The sequence below is a fragment of the Eurosta solidaginis genome, chromosome 2 (assembly GCF_040869045.1).
Source record: "Eurosta solidaginis isolate ZX-2024a chromosome 2, ASM4086904v1, whole genome shotgun sequence".
NCBI lineage: Eukaryota > Metazoa > Arthropoda > Insecta > Diptera > Tephritidae > Eurosta > Eurosta solidaginis.
Genome location: NC_090320.1, coordinates 197,520,939 through 197,535,168, shown reverse-complemented (window position 1 = coordinate 197,535,168; position 14,230 = coordinate 197,520,939). Strand labels below are relative to the sequence as shown.

The following is a 14,230-nucleotide window of genomic DNA, read 5'->3' as shown; positions in this document are numbered from 1 at the left end:
TGAAGGAGATGAGCAAATCTCCAAGACCACTTAATCGTTAAATTAAAGCGAGTCATTGCGCGTTATTGCAACACCAACCCTAACAGTTCCAACAATGTGGTTGGCCGTAAACGCAGGGCTGAAGGAGATGAGCAAATCTCCAAGACCACTTAATCGTTAAATTAAAGCGAGTCAGCCGCAAGGGGCGACAGCTGGCTCCCGCAATTGAATGCCACATAATCTCTATCTCGCAAATAGGAAGAAGGTCAAGCAATCTTACTGTCGGAGGACATGTTGATGGAAAGGATCGTTAACTGACCGTAGATACGGGTGCATCTCATTCGATCGGATTTAGTCAACAAGAAGATAAGACCATTGCATGGAGCAAGATTGCGTACAGCCACTGGAGAAGACACCCAGGTTCTAGGAGAAGTAGCATGTGAAGTCACAATTGGAATGTCACGGTACTACACAATTTTATAGTGGCAGAGATTGTTGATGAACTTATAATTGGAGTGGACTTCTTAATCGACCAAGGTATCAAGATCGATATGCAAAGCAAGACGATGCGATATAAGAACATGGATGTGCCACTTAATTTCGGTTACGAAAAAGACTGGTGGAGGAGAATCAGCAAATACCACCAAAATCGGAGGCAGTAATCTGGGCAAAGGTTGGTGGAGATTGTGGGACAAACAAATTGTGAAGTATCGAGACAGCAAACAAATCAACACCGAGTGTACTTGTAGGAAAAACCCTGGCTATGACAAAACAAGATGGACATATTCCGGTAAGAGTACTCAATGAGTTCAAGTCACCACTCAAATTCACCAGAGGAACTATATTGGGAAGATGCCAAGAGGCTGAAGTAGTAATCAATTGTGAACAGCTCCAGGAAAATGTTTCAACTAGCAAGACTGATCTTTCAGATGACATCATGGCATGGACGGAGAGACTAGAGGAAGAAGTAAGGCAAAACAACTGCTTCTGAAGTACGCAAACATATTTGACCAGGATGGTTGCAAACCAGGCCGCACCAACGTTGTGAAACATCAAATTGACACTGGAGATGCGATGTCGATCCGTCAAGCTCCTCGTAGTGTTCCACTGGCGAAGCGGGAAGTTGTGAGTCAAATCATACAAGGAATGAGTGACAGCGGCGTCATCGAACCATAAGCTAGTCCATGGAGCTCACCGGTGGTACTTGTGAAGAAGAAGGACAATTAGGTTTGCGTGGACTACCGCAAGTTAAACGACGTTACGAAAACAGCTACCATTTTCCAAGAATTGACGATATTCTGGACTCGCTATCTGGTACGAAATGGTTTTCCACACTGAACTTGATAAGCGGCTACTGGCAAGTGGAGGTGAAGGAGAAAGACAAGGAGAAAACACCAGCTTCTTTTGACAGACTCATGAATCAGGTACTGAAAGGTCTACATTGGAAAACATGCTTAGTGTAGACATCATCATATTGGAAAAGAACTCTGGAGAACATCTGAAGAACTTGGAAGAGGTTTCCCAAAGAATAGCTTTTGCTGGTCTGAAACTTAGTTCTCTGTTTAAAAAGGAAGTAAGTTATTTGGGTCAGAAGGTAACAACAGAGGGCATCTGCACTGCGAATGAAAATAAAGAAGCTGTAAAGGATTGGCCAGGACCACAGAGCTTGCATGAATTAAGAAGTTTCCTTGGACTGTGCACATATTACCGCCGGTTTGTACCAAACTTTGCCAGCGCAGCCCATAGCCTCCGCGAGCTTACAAGAAAAAATGAAGCTTTTGAATGGAAGAAGGAGCAAGAAGTGGCTTTCCAAACATTGAAAGAGCGTTTGTGCACTGCCCCAATGTTGGCATATCCGATTCCAGGCGAGGAGGCGTTTTGTCACAACTGGTCGATGGGGTAGTTGCATATTACAGCCATTCAATTGGAAAACCAGAGAGGAACTATTGCGTTACACGTAGAGAGCCATTGGTAGAGTGCAATAAACATTTTCACAAGTACCTCTACGGGCGGCGATTCCGAGTCAGGACAGATCACGCAGCGTTGAAATGGCTCTGGCAGTTCCGTAATCCAGAAGGTCAATTGGCACGGTGGATCTAGCGACTACACACCTATGACTTTTCCATTGAGCATCGGAAAGGTAGTACCCAAGGGAATGCCGATGCAATGTCACGAAGATCATGTAATTTGTAATGCAAATACTGTTCGAAAGCACAGGCTAAAGCAGACATTATAGATTTCCGGGTAATGACTATAATGTACGGATGAATGGGACAAAGAACAACTAAGGAAGTGTCAGCTAGAATATACAGATCTGTTACGTGTTATGCAAGGGCTCGAACGAAACGAAAGGCCAAATAGAGAGGAGATGTCAGCAGAGAGTCCCATTGCGAAGTCATATTGGGCACAGTGGAACAGTTTAGAATTGATATCCGGTTGCTTGCATCGAATATGGGAGTGTGAGGATGGTCAATGCAAGAAGAAACTGATAGTTGTTCCCAGGAAAGGGATTCCTGACGTGCTCAGCGAGCTGCATAATTGTCCAAACGGAGGTCATCTTGGAATCACGAAGACGCTCGAGAAAATTAAGCAGAGATTCTATTGGGTTGGTTGCCGTCAGTCGGTCACCGAGTGGATTGCCAACTGCGAGGTTTGCAACAGAGCGAAAGGGCCCAAAACAAGAAGTCATGGCCAGATGAAGCAGTATATTTCAGGTGCACCATTTGAAACGATCGCCATGGATATCGCAGGCCCATTTCCTACTAGCAACCGCGGAAACAAATACGTACTGGTGGTTATGGATTATTTCAGTAAATGGCCAGAGGAAAAAGCAGACTTGTTTATAAACAATTGGGTTGCAAGGTATGGTGTACCAATGGACCTGACCAAGGGAGACATTTTTAATCAGCTGTGTTCCAAGGAATGTGTAAGACATTGGGCATTCGTAAAACTGCATTGCATCCTCAGTCCGATGGTATGGTGGAACGTTTCAATAGAACCTTAGCGGGATACACACATATCATTATTCTTGATGGCTTACCGATCGGCAGTGCATGAGACAACGGGCCAAACTCACGCAAAGGTAATTTTTGCCAATGACCTTCCACTGCCAGCTGATTTGAAGTTTGGGATAAATGCCGATGCGAAAAGAAATGCCAAGAAATGCACTGGTGTCTTGGAAGAAGAGAGGAAAGAAATACACGATCTTGTAAGACAACGAACAAAGATTATGAGTGACAAGATGAAAGCCAGATACGATAAAGCAATTAATTCGGAAGGTTTTCGGGAAGGAGATTTGGTGCTTTTATACAATCCATAACGAAAAAAAAGTTTGTCCCCGAAATTGCAGTGTAACTGGGAAGGCCCATACAAAGTTGTAAGCCGGATCAACGATGTAGTTTACCGCATACAAACCATTGGCAAACCACGAAACAAAGTGAAAGTGGTTCATTTGGAAAGGCTGGTAGCGTTTAGATCAGAAAGTTTTGATTTGAAAGTTTGATTTAAACAGGCTATTAGTTGCGAAGTGAAGTATAATTGTACTACTCCCAAAATATTCTAATAAAGACCATTTTGCAATACAGAATATTGGAGTTGTTTATTCGACAGTACAGCGAATCGGACGTTAGCAGAAGGTTTCAAATAAGCGGAATTTCCCAAAATTCGTTACAGTATTTTTGCCACTTGTTAGGACTCTTGTAACATTTTTCACAGTTAAAAACTGCAATTCAACAAATGAATAGAACACAATCACCCTTATCGCGAAGTTCACGCGGAATAGTGTTCGCCTTCACTTCTTTTGTTCGGGTGAACTTTTTCCGCCTATCGGCAATTTCGGGCGAACAAAAGTTCACTTCGAAACAGCTGATGCTCTATTGTGAATTGGCAGTGAACAAATAATTTACTTACAATTGTGTGAATTTTGTAACCAAGCATATATTTCCTTAAAATACAACAAAAATAGAAATAAAAAATTTATAAAATATTGAAAATATGTTGGTATTGATTGAGCGCGGGTAGAATATAAATGTGAAACCGATTCGTAGGCAATTAAGGGGCAGTTCTAACCCTTTGGAGCTGAGTGATTCACTGTAAGCTAAAAATTACTTTTTTCAGCACTTTTGAATAACAAGTTAATTTTTTATACTCAGTTGAGCAGAGCTCACAGAGTATATTAAGTTTGATTGGATAACGGTTTGTTGTACAGGTATAAAGGAATCCAGATAGATATAGACTTCCATATATCAAAATAATCAGGATCGAAAAAAAATTTGATTGAGCCATGTCCGTCCGCCCGTTAACACGATAACTTGAGTAAATTTTGAGGTATCTTGATGAAATTTGGTACGTGAGTTCCTGAGCACTCATCTCAGATCGCTATTTAAAATGATACGACGATATCGGACTATAACCACGCCCACTTTTTCGATATCGAAAATTTCGAAAAACCGAAAAAGTGCAATAATTCATTACCAAAGACAGATAAAGCGATGAAACTTGGTAGGTGAGTTGAACTTATGACGAAGAATAGAAAATTAGTAAAATTTTGGACAATGGGCGCGGCACCGCCCACTTTTAAAGAAGGTAATTTAAAAATTTTGCAAGCTGAAATTTGGCAGTCGTTGAAGATATCATGATGAAATTTGGCAGGGACGTTACTCCTATTACTATACGTACGCGTAATAAAAATTAGCAAAATCGGAGAAGGAGCACGCCCACTTTTAACTTTTTACTTTTTTTTAAAAGTAAAATTTTAACAAAAAATTTAATATCTTTACATTATATAAGTAAATTATGTCAACATTCAACTCTAGTAATGATATGGTGCAACAAAATACAAAAAATAAAGAAATTTTCAAAATGGGCGTAGCTCCGCCCTTTTTCATTTAGTTTGTCTAGGATACTTTTAATGCCATAAGTCGAAGAAAAATTTCCCAATCCTTTTGAAATTTGGTAGGGGAATAGACTTTATGACGCTAACTGTTTTCTGTGAAAATGGGCGAAATCGGTTTGAAGCCACGCCCAGTTTTTATACACAGTCGTCCGTCTGTCCTTCCGCAAGGCCGTTAACACGATAACTTGAGCAAAAATCGACATATCTTTACTGAACTTAGTTCACGCACTTATCTGAGCTCACTTTATCTTTGTATAAAAAATGAACGAAATCCGACTATGACCACGCCCACTTTTTCGATATCGAAAATTACGAAAAATGAAAAAATGCCATAATTCTATACCAAATACGAAAAAAGGGATGAAACATGGTAATTGGATTGGTTTATTGACGCGAAATATAACTCTAGAAAAAACTTTGTAAAATGGTTGTGACACCTACCATATTAAGTAGAAGAAAATGAAAAAGTTCTGCAGGGCGAAATAAAACACCTTTGAAATCTGGGCAGGTATTTTATATAAATAAATTAGCGGAATCCAACAGATGATGTTCTGGGCCACCCTGGTCCACATTTTGGTCGATATCTGGCAAACGGCTTCACATATACAACTACCACCACTCCCTTTTAAAATTCTTATTAGTACCTTTAATTTGACACCCATATTGTACAAACACATTCTAGAGTCACCCCTGGTTCACCTTTATGGCAATTTCTCGAAAAGGCGTCCACCTATAGAAATAAGCCCCACGCCCTTTTAAAATACTCATTAACACCTTTCATTTGATACCCATATCGTACAAACATATTCTAGAGTCACCCCTGGTCCACCTTTATGGCGATATCTCGAAAAGGCGACCACCTATAGAACGAAGGCCCACCCCTTTTAAAAATACTCATTAACACCTTTCATTTGATACCCATATCGTACAAACAAAGTCTAGAGTCACCCCTGGTCCACCTTTATGGCGATATCTCGAAAAGGCGGCCACCTATACAACTACCACCACTCCCTTTTAAAACCCTCATTAATACCTTTAATTTGATACCCATATCGTACAAACACATTCTAGAGTCACCCCTGGTCCACCTTTATGGCGATATTTCGAAACGGCGTCCACCTATATAACTAAGGCCCACTTCCTTTTAAAATACTCATTAACACCTTTCGTTTGATATCCATATTGTACAAACGTATTCTAGAGTCATCCCTGATCCACCTTTATGGCGATATCTCGAAAAGGCGACCACCTATACAACTACCACCACTCCCCTTTAAAACCCTCATTAATACCTTTAATTTGATACCCATATCGTACAAACACATTCCAGAGTCACCCCTGGTCCCCCTTTATGGCGATATTTCGAAACGGCGTCCACCAATAGAACTAAGGCCCACTCCCATTTAAAATACTCATTAACACCTTTCGTTTGATACCCATATTGTACGAACTTATTCTAGAGTCACCCCTGGTCCACCTTTATGGCGATATCTCGAAAAGGCGACCACCTATACAACTACCACCACTCCCTTTTAAAACCCTCATTAATACCTTTAATTTGATACCCATATCGTACAAACAAATTCTAGGGTCACCCCTGGTCACCTTTATACGGCGTCCACCTATGGAACTAAGGATCACTCCCTTTTAAAATACTCTTTAATGCCTTTCATTTGATACACATGTCATACAAACACATTCCAGGGTTTCCCTCGGTTCATTTTCCTACATGGTTATTTTCCCTCATGTTGTCACCATAGCTCTCAACTGAGTATGTAATGTTCGGTTACACCCGAACTTAACCTTCCTTACTTGTTTCAATTAGCTTTCGCCAATATTACAGGCTAAACAAGCCGGCATTCTAATATTTGCTAGATATTCTTACCAACTCCTTGCCACCATTGAAGCAAAAATTTGGAGTTCCACCAATTGTAAAGTTGACTACATGTTTTCGTTTTTTCGCATAGGGAAAAATGCGTTGGAAAGGACTATGAAGTGAGTCTTAGCCAATCTTGTTTCAGTGAGGTGCTCAACATTTTGGAACCGTTGCTTTGTCCACTATGGATAACTTGGCCGTTATCATAAAAAATAGAATTTAAATACTTAGCAATACAGGAATTTCACTTTTTTCCACTCAGCTTCCGATTGTGCATTATTTAATGATTTATTTCTAATAATAAAAGTACATATAATTATAAGGGTATCAAATTTCAAAACAAAAAATTATTTACATTTTGTTTTCCTCTCGTTCGTCTGTAAAATATAAGCTATCATCCGGTGGCAAAATCCTGAGCAGGTAAATAATTTTGCCTATAAATGCAACAACAACGATTTGAGCCAGATAAATCTAGATAGAAGTCTGGTTCAATTTGTAAGCCAGATAATTTGTTAATTACTTCTTTTTAGGTTGGCAACGCGGCCTTTAATATACCTACTTTTTCAAAAATAGATGTCGCTGCTTAGCCTTTCGCCGTATGAGTTAAATAAAAACAGCGGCGACATCTGCCTATCACATTTCACGTGTGCGAAAATTTCACGACATCTGCTTCTCAAGTCTCTCAATAATCCATATCATTACCGTGAGAATTGAGCGTGAGCCGGAGATGTAAAACTCACTGAAAGACGGCAATAAGTGAACAAATTCGGGTTTCCCCGCTGTTCATTTCGCCCGAAAAAAGAGTTGCCGATAAGGTGAAATCTTTTTCGAACACGAAAAATTGTTTCGCCACCCTCTGCGATAGGGTGAACGAAAACTGTGAATATTTTCGGGTGAAAATAAAACTCGCGATAAGGGTGAATATAAGTAAGCAAGTATTTTTCTTGTATAAGGGCTGTACGCAGTTCAAAAGAAAACCACAAGAAAATATTTTCTATTATTTCTTCAGCATGAAAAAGTAGTAGCCAAGAAATGTTGACATTTCGTTGTGCACGCTGAACTAGCTTAAGGAAAGAAGAAGAAATAAAAACAAAACGCATTTGCATACGAATTCGTGAATTCATCTATATTTTTCACTTTTCGCAAAATAAAGAACACTAGTTGAAAAAAAGTGTCGGGAAATAATAAATTGTGAAAATGAATAAGCAAATTAATAAGTGAAACGTTCGCAAAGTAAAAAACAACTTCAGGAGCTGCAAAGAAATAGAAGTTCAAGCAGTGGAAGATCCTTCAGGGAGTGGGATACAAAAACTGTTTATAATATTAAATATACATTTGCGTAATTTCAATATGGCTCATTGGTAAAATATAAACTCCTATACTGTGTTTATGTTAGGTCATTTACTAGGTGGCGGTGTACTGCTTAATTTTGGTTGCACATTTGTTTCGAGCTATTTCTGTATGGATCGCGCAAACTGTGTTGGATTGGCTCAGGGTGTTTTTATTGTTTTTTACAAATATTTCTTGGCACAAATAAAATTATGTATTTGCGTTTTCGGACTATTAGAATGGGGGGTCAAAACGCGTCAACACAATTAAGTTTTGCATGTCACCTAGTAAGATCCCTTTAATCGTATTTACTTATATTTCTTTTTATTTAGCTTCAGGGAAGATTTAATGACAACATTGAACATAGGAATTTTAATGGTTGGCGCTGAAGTAATGAAGAGTCATTGTGTTCGTCACAAAGCACCAAGGTACCGTGTAAGCCCTTACCTTCTTGAGAGAAATCAAAAAGGGAGGTTTGAGACGGATTTTGAGAACTTGCGACACTCACCTACCCTTTTTAATGAGAATTTCCGGATGAGTCCACAAACGTTTGATATCTTGTACGAAGAACTACTTCCACATTTACGGAGGAAGCGAAACAATAGACCGAACGACTTCATACCAGAAAAAACAAAATTAGCAATGGGGTTAGAGTAAGTAGTTATTAATTTTTAAGTTTTTTTCGTGAAGTTAATGATATAAAAAGGTACTTAGCAACAGGTGATTTGGGTCGACATATAGCCTCCTGCTACAGAGTGAGTAAGCAACATTTTGGCACTATAATATCCCACGTCTGTCAAGCTATATGCACAGCTTTGAAGAGCCAAATACCACCATTCAACCAACAAACCATGTCCGCAGTAGCTAAGAGCTACAAAGAAAAATGGAATTTTCCAAATTGCGTTGGTGCCATCGACGGTAAGCATGTGGCCATTAAAGCGCCTCCAAAAAGCGGAAGCATATTTTTTAATTACAAGGTGAGATGCCCATACTCTCTTCATAACCAAAAACGGGCATAGCTTACAATTGTTGTGGTTGTGCTATAAATAAACAGGCTGTAACTTTTATGAGTGTTTTTTTTTATCTAAACGAGCTGAAAGTCTGGTGGTTGTATAGGGATGAAAACGGAAGAGGGGATGGTATAAAATGAGTCAAGGGGTAGAAAAGCGAAGCTCGATAGACATGCTGTATTTTGGGTAAGGTAAGACCGAGAGAAAGAAGATCTAAAGACTTATTTTGTTTTGTTGATTTTCTGACAGGATGGATAAATGATGTATTTTGGAACGATTTTTCGTCATCCTTTGTGAAAGTTTGTTCGAGACAAACCAGTTTCGGCTTTGTGCCATCATCAGTGTCGATTTTCGTTCGTTCTGTCTCGAAAGCAACTTTGACAAGGGATGACGGAAAATCGTTCCAATATACATCAAGATCTTAAGATGTAGGGAGGGAGGTAGAAAACATATAGGGCCTGAGGGTTAAGGGAGTTGCTGAGAAGGCAGAGATGCTGTATGAGGGGAGATGCAGGAACATACGAATTTCTAAGCTTATTAAGTACATTTAGATCGTGTACTGGCGCGTTACATTGTGCTATTCATGAAGGTTTTAGACTGATTATAAATAGTGTAATCATGAGATTTATATTTGATATATTTATATATTTTTCTTTCCATGAAGGGGTTTCACTCTATAGTTCTTTTGGCTGCTTGTGACGCGTGCTATAAATATACTTATGTAGACGTAGGAGCATACGGTAGTGAAGGTGATTCCAACATTTTCAATTACTCTGAATTCGGCTCAAAGATAATAAGAGACCAGTTGCCATTTCCCCCTGACACAAATATCAACGGGAAAAACGTACCACATTTCATCGTTGCGGACGACGCCTTCCCATTGAGTAAACGAATAATGAAGCCCTATTCTCATAGATCGCTGACAAGATCTGAAAAAATATTCAATTATCGGCTGAGCCGAGCTCGTAGATGTATTGAAAATGCATTTGGAATCTTAAGCACAAAATGGTTATGCTTGAGGAAAATACTTTTTTGTTCCCCTCAACGTGCTCAGGAAATAGTATCAGCTCAGGAAATAAACAAAGCTGGTTCTGAATACTGCCCGAACACATTTTCTGGTCATGAAATCAGCAGCGGAGAATGGATACGTGGAGATCATGAAATCTGGGAGGACCAAAACGAATCAAGGTTTTTTCATGGAAGGCCATCTGAATATGGAAAATATATACGTGATTTGCTCAAGGAGTACGTTAACTCAAACGAGGGATCCGTCCCATGGCAAAATGATGTGGCGTTTGTTTAACCATGGTATGTATTAGCAACAGACTTAGATGTACAAATTTTGGTTTTTGACAAAAGTAATTATGTTTTGAACTTACCACGTTAAGTTCCAAAACATAACACATTGCAGAGTACCAAAAGTCGAAATAAAGTGATATATATTCTAATATATCATAGAAGATATCCTGAAAAAATCACTTTGATCATACATACCATACCATACAACCGATCATTCAGATAAGGGGGTTTTTTGCCATTTTTTATTTTATATTTATCTTAAAAATAGTTTAGGTATGTATATTTCTTATCTTATACATCCGATTATTTGGAGATTACGAACGGGATAAGATTATTTTTCAGCCTCATTCATGAAAGGTATGAAGTCTTCGGCATAGCTGAAAACAGTCCCCTCCTTACTTGTTTCATTTAATTTTATCAACACTGCTTTATATAATATTTTATAGGTACGATTGAAATAAATCATTTGCTTTTATTATTTACACAGGCGAGTTCACCGAGCATAATCCCTGAGCTGCACAAAATACTTGAAACTAATTGCATTCTTTATACTTTTTACTTGATGTTTTTTATTGCTAAGCAAATTACAGCAATAACAGATATACATATCCATATCAGGTAAGATTACATTGAAGAAGAATTTAACATTGTTTTAAATTGTTTTTTATTTAATTATAGATCATTTCTTTTGGATAACGGATATATCACACAGGCAGAACAGTTTTCACACTCATTTTTTGATCACATTTAATAACATTCAATATTACAAATTCAATGGGTCAAATAAGTCGAGGGCTAACAAAGTGAGCAATGACACCCCCCCTCTCTTCTCCTCCTGTGGTGCAAAATCTATATATTGTTATAACTTAATGTAAATTTTCTCCCAAATCAATAATTTTTGGTATCAGGCTCATACAGATCGAGATCTGAACAATTTTGGAATAACGATCGGTGGTGCTCTCCGTGTTTTGTATATTTGTAATTTTTTTTTGGATTTTATGGTAGAAAAAATGTGAAGGAATGAAGAAAAATTTGATTTTCAATGAGAAGTTAAGTTTTAACAAATATAAAATTCATCATTTAGCCAACAAAGGTAGTATGAAAAGATTAAGAACGTTGATTGAAAAATGATTTTAAATTTTTGATCACAGAAGGTAGACAAATTAAATTCAAAAATTATTCCAAATTGTCATTGAAAAACTGTTTTAAAAGTGTTTTAAAAGTAAACAAGTTTTATTATTCTCTTTGTTCATTTTTATAAAATCTTAAAATTTATTCATCAAAGTTATTCAAAAATGATTTAAAAAAGTGATCGAAAAATGATTTTCAGTTTTTGATTATTAAAAGTAATCTTATTTTATCATTTATTTTGTTGAACTGTATGAAAGCTCAGTATTTATTCGATAGAAGTAATCAAATTGTATTGAAAAGAAGAAAAATTCAAAAATTAATCATCAAAATGCTGGAAAATGATAAATAAAAACACAAAAATTAAATCAGTAATAATATGCGTATTTCAATAAATTAAATCATTCTTTTTATATAGTAGAAAAAAAGTAAGTTCATTCAGTTTTGGGACGGTCTATGTCTTTGCTGGGCTATCTTCTCCAATAATGTGTTCATGAAATCACAGCACGCTTCGTCAGCTACCGGCCTAGGAAGCTGTTTAAGAAGATATTCAAAACCTGTAAAGGCCTGCTTGAAAGGCGATTCAGACTCGGTTGGTTCCCTACCCTTTATGAGATCTTGTTGTTGTTACAAAAGGCTGTCAAACTTCTTCCATTCCTCTTCGCTTTGTGATTGGCGTGCTGGGCGTGAAGTCGATGTTGGGCCTGTGTGAAAGATAAATGTGAAAGGAGATTGCAATGCATTTTGCTACAAGTCAATAGAAATGTGCTGGTTAATGAGAGCAAATCCAAAGGTGAAACTCTTACTTAGTGTAAGCAAACGGTTGTTGTTGTAGCGATAAGGTTGCTCCCTGAAGGCTTTGGGGAGTGTTATCGATGTGATGGTCCTTTGCCGGCTACAGATCCGGTACGCTCCGGTAACGCAGCTCCATTAAGGTGATAGCCCAACCATCTCTGGACCGATTTATAGGGGTCAATTAAATCTTCAGGCCCACGAGGAGCTTGGGGTCGTCAGAGCCTCGTCTGTTACTGAAACAGGATTCGCCACTGATAGGTGAGGTTGACAATTGGGTTTGGATAAACTATATATTGCGCTGGCAACCTGCAAGGGTTGCGCTACAATACTCCTTGAATCTGGTATTTTAGTCGCCTCTTACGTCAGGCATACCTACCGCGGGCACATTCATACGTTATAGAATGGCCTGTGGGGGATAAACTAGAGGCCGCCACCACTCATAATTGAACGTATAGTTTTCTTTGGATTTTTTGGATTCCCTCAACAAAAACATATTGTACTAAACATAAACTTACATAATCATATTGGGGACTAGGAGCATCAGGTGTTCCGGTTTCGACATCAGTGGTTGACGTAAACGTTCTGGAAATTAACATAATTAAATATGTATATAAATGTAAAATTCATATTGCTTACTTTCTTTTTTGCGAAACATTTGGCAAAAACGACATTTCAGCAGCGAACTCCCAATCTACGCTTTCGCTTACTGATGGTTCACTTAGCGGTTCTCCCCCCTCACTACCGCTTTTAGCTTTCCGAGCCACCTTTTCCCTATATCTGTAGCTCTCCCTCAAACTGATCCAAGCTGCTTTGCATTCTTCACCTACAAATTTTAATCGTGTGTTAATGGATATTACCTAAAAAAGCTGTATTCACTTACCAGGCTTTGATAGAACGATACCAATTTGCTCCCAAGACTGCTGCACCGCGTTTTTGTTGGAATGTAAGGGGTCGCCGATATTCCAGATACGTGGTCTAGCCTTTATCTCCTCAATCAGACTTAACTTTTCTTCTGAAGAAAAGTTAAATGCACGCTTTTGGCGCTTTTGCTGGCTGGGGCGTATATTTTCCATTTTTAAATGTTTTAGTATTAAAATATTCAAATGAAGCAATAATATATTTGAACGTCCTGCAGTAACTGTCACTTTTCTTGAAGAAATAAATGCAAAGTAATTTTTTTCTTGCCAAAACAGAGTTGTCATGGCGTCTGTTTCTTAAAAAACTTTAGGAAATAGTAGTAGAAAATGTATGAAATTACTTTAGAACTGCGTACTGCGTAAGAAATTTAGCCAAACGAAATTTTTCTTGAGCTTTTCTTATCTGTCATTTTATATGGATTTTTTACTTTTCTTTTGAATTGTTTATAACAGTGCTTCCGCAAATTTTGTATGTGAATGAGCAAGGCGAAATAAACTTGCAATGCCAATTCGGAAGTGGCGGTGTTACTGGAACGCATAAGATTCCGTTGAACGAATTTATATGAAAAATTTCATTGTGGCTCGGCCATTATGAAACTTCAAAATTCCCCAGTTATATTTTTAAGCTGAATCAAAGAGGATAAATATTCTAGGCGCTCATCGTCGGAGCATAATTCAAGAAGCAGCTTACAAAGCAGCTGCGAAAGGCCCCAGAAAGGGAACAGCAATGAGCGGAACCCGGAAGAGTAGAAGCGGCCCAACAAAAGGCATAATAGAGGCAGGCAACCTGTTCGGACGGGGTGCGTCTGATCCTTGCGAGAGGTGGGCGCACCGGGTCGATCTCAATGAACGGGTGTATGCGGGAATAAAATAATAGAAAGACGAGAATTTCTCGTTATAATGGGTGAACTTTATTCAGTAAATACTGTAACGAATTTGCTGCAAATCCTCTTATTTGCCCCTTTTGCTAGGTTCGTATCGCTAAACTGTTGAATAAATAACT

At 38.3% G+C, this 14,230-nt stretch overlaps 1 protein-coding gene and 1 long non-coding RNA gene across 2 annotated transcripts; both read left to right on the top strand.

Moving 5' to 3' along the window:
- Positions 1 to 7,845: 7,845 nt before the first annotated feature.
- On the top strand, positions 7,846 to 10,184 carry LOC137241787 (putative nuclease HARBI1; the record flags this gene model as incomplete). The annotated part of the gene is made up of 4 exons (XM_067769189.1): positions 7,846 to 8,110; positions 8,411 to 8,731; positions 8,785 to 9,055; positions 9,753 to 10,184. Coding segments are annotated over exons 1-4 (1,035 nt in total), but the record flags the coding sequence as incomplete, so codon positions are not given.
- Positions 10,185 to 10,195: 11 nt separating this feature from the next.
- On the top strand, positions 10,196 to 11,541 carry LOC137242542 (uncharacterized). The gene is made up of 3 exons (XR_010950283.1): positions 10,196 to 10,396; positions 10,875 to 11,005; positions 11,066 to 11,541. It is a non-coding gene; the product is annotated as an uncharacterized lncRNA (long non-coding RNA).
- Positions 11,542 to 14,230: the final 2,689 nt, after the last annotated feature.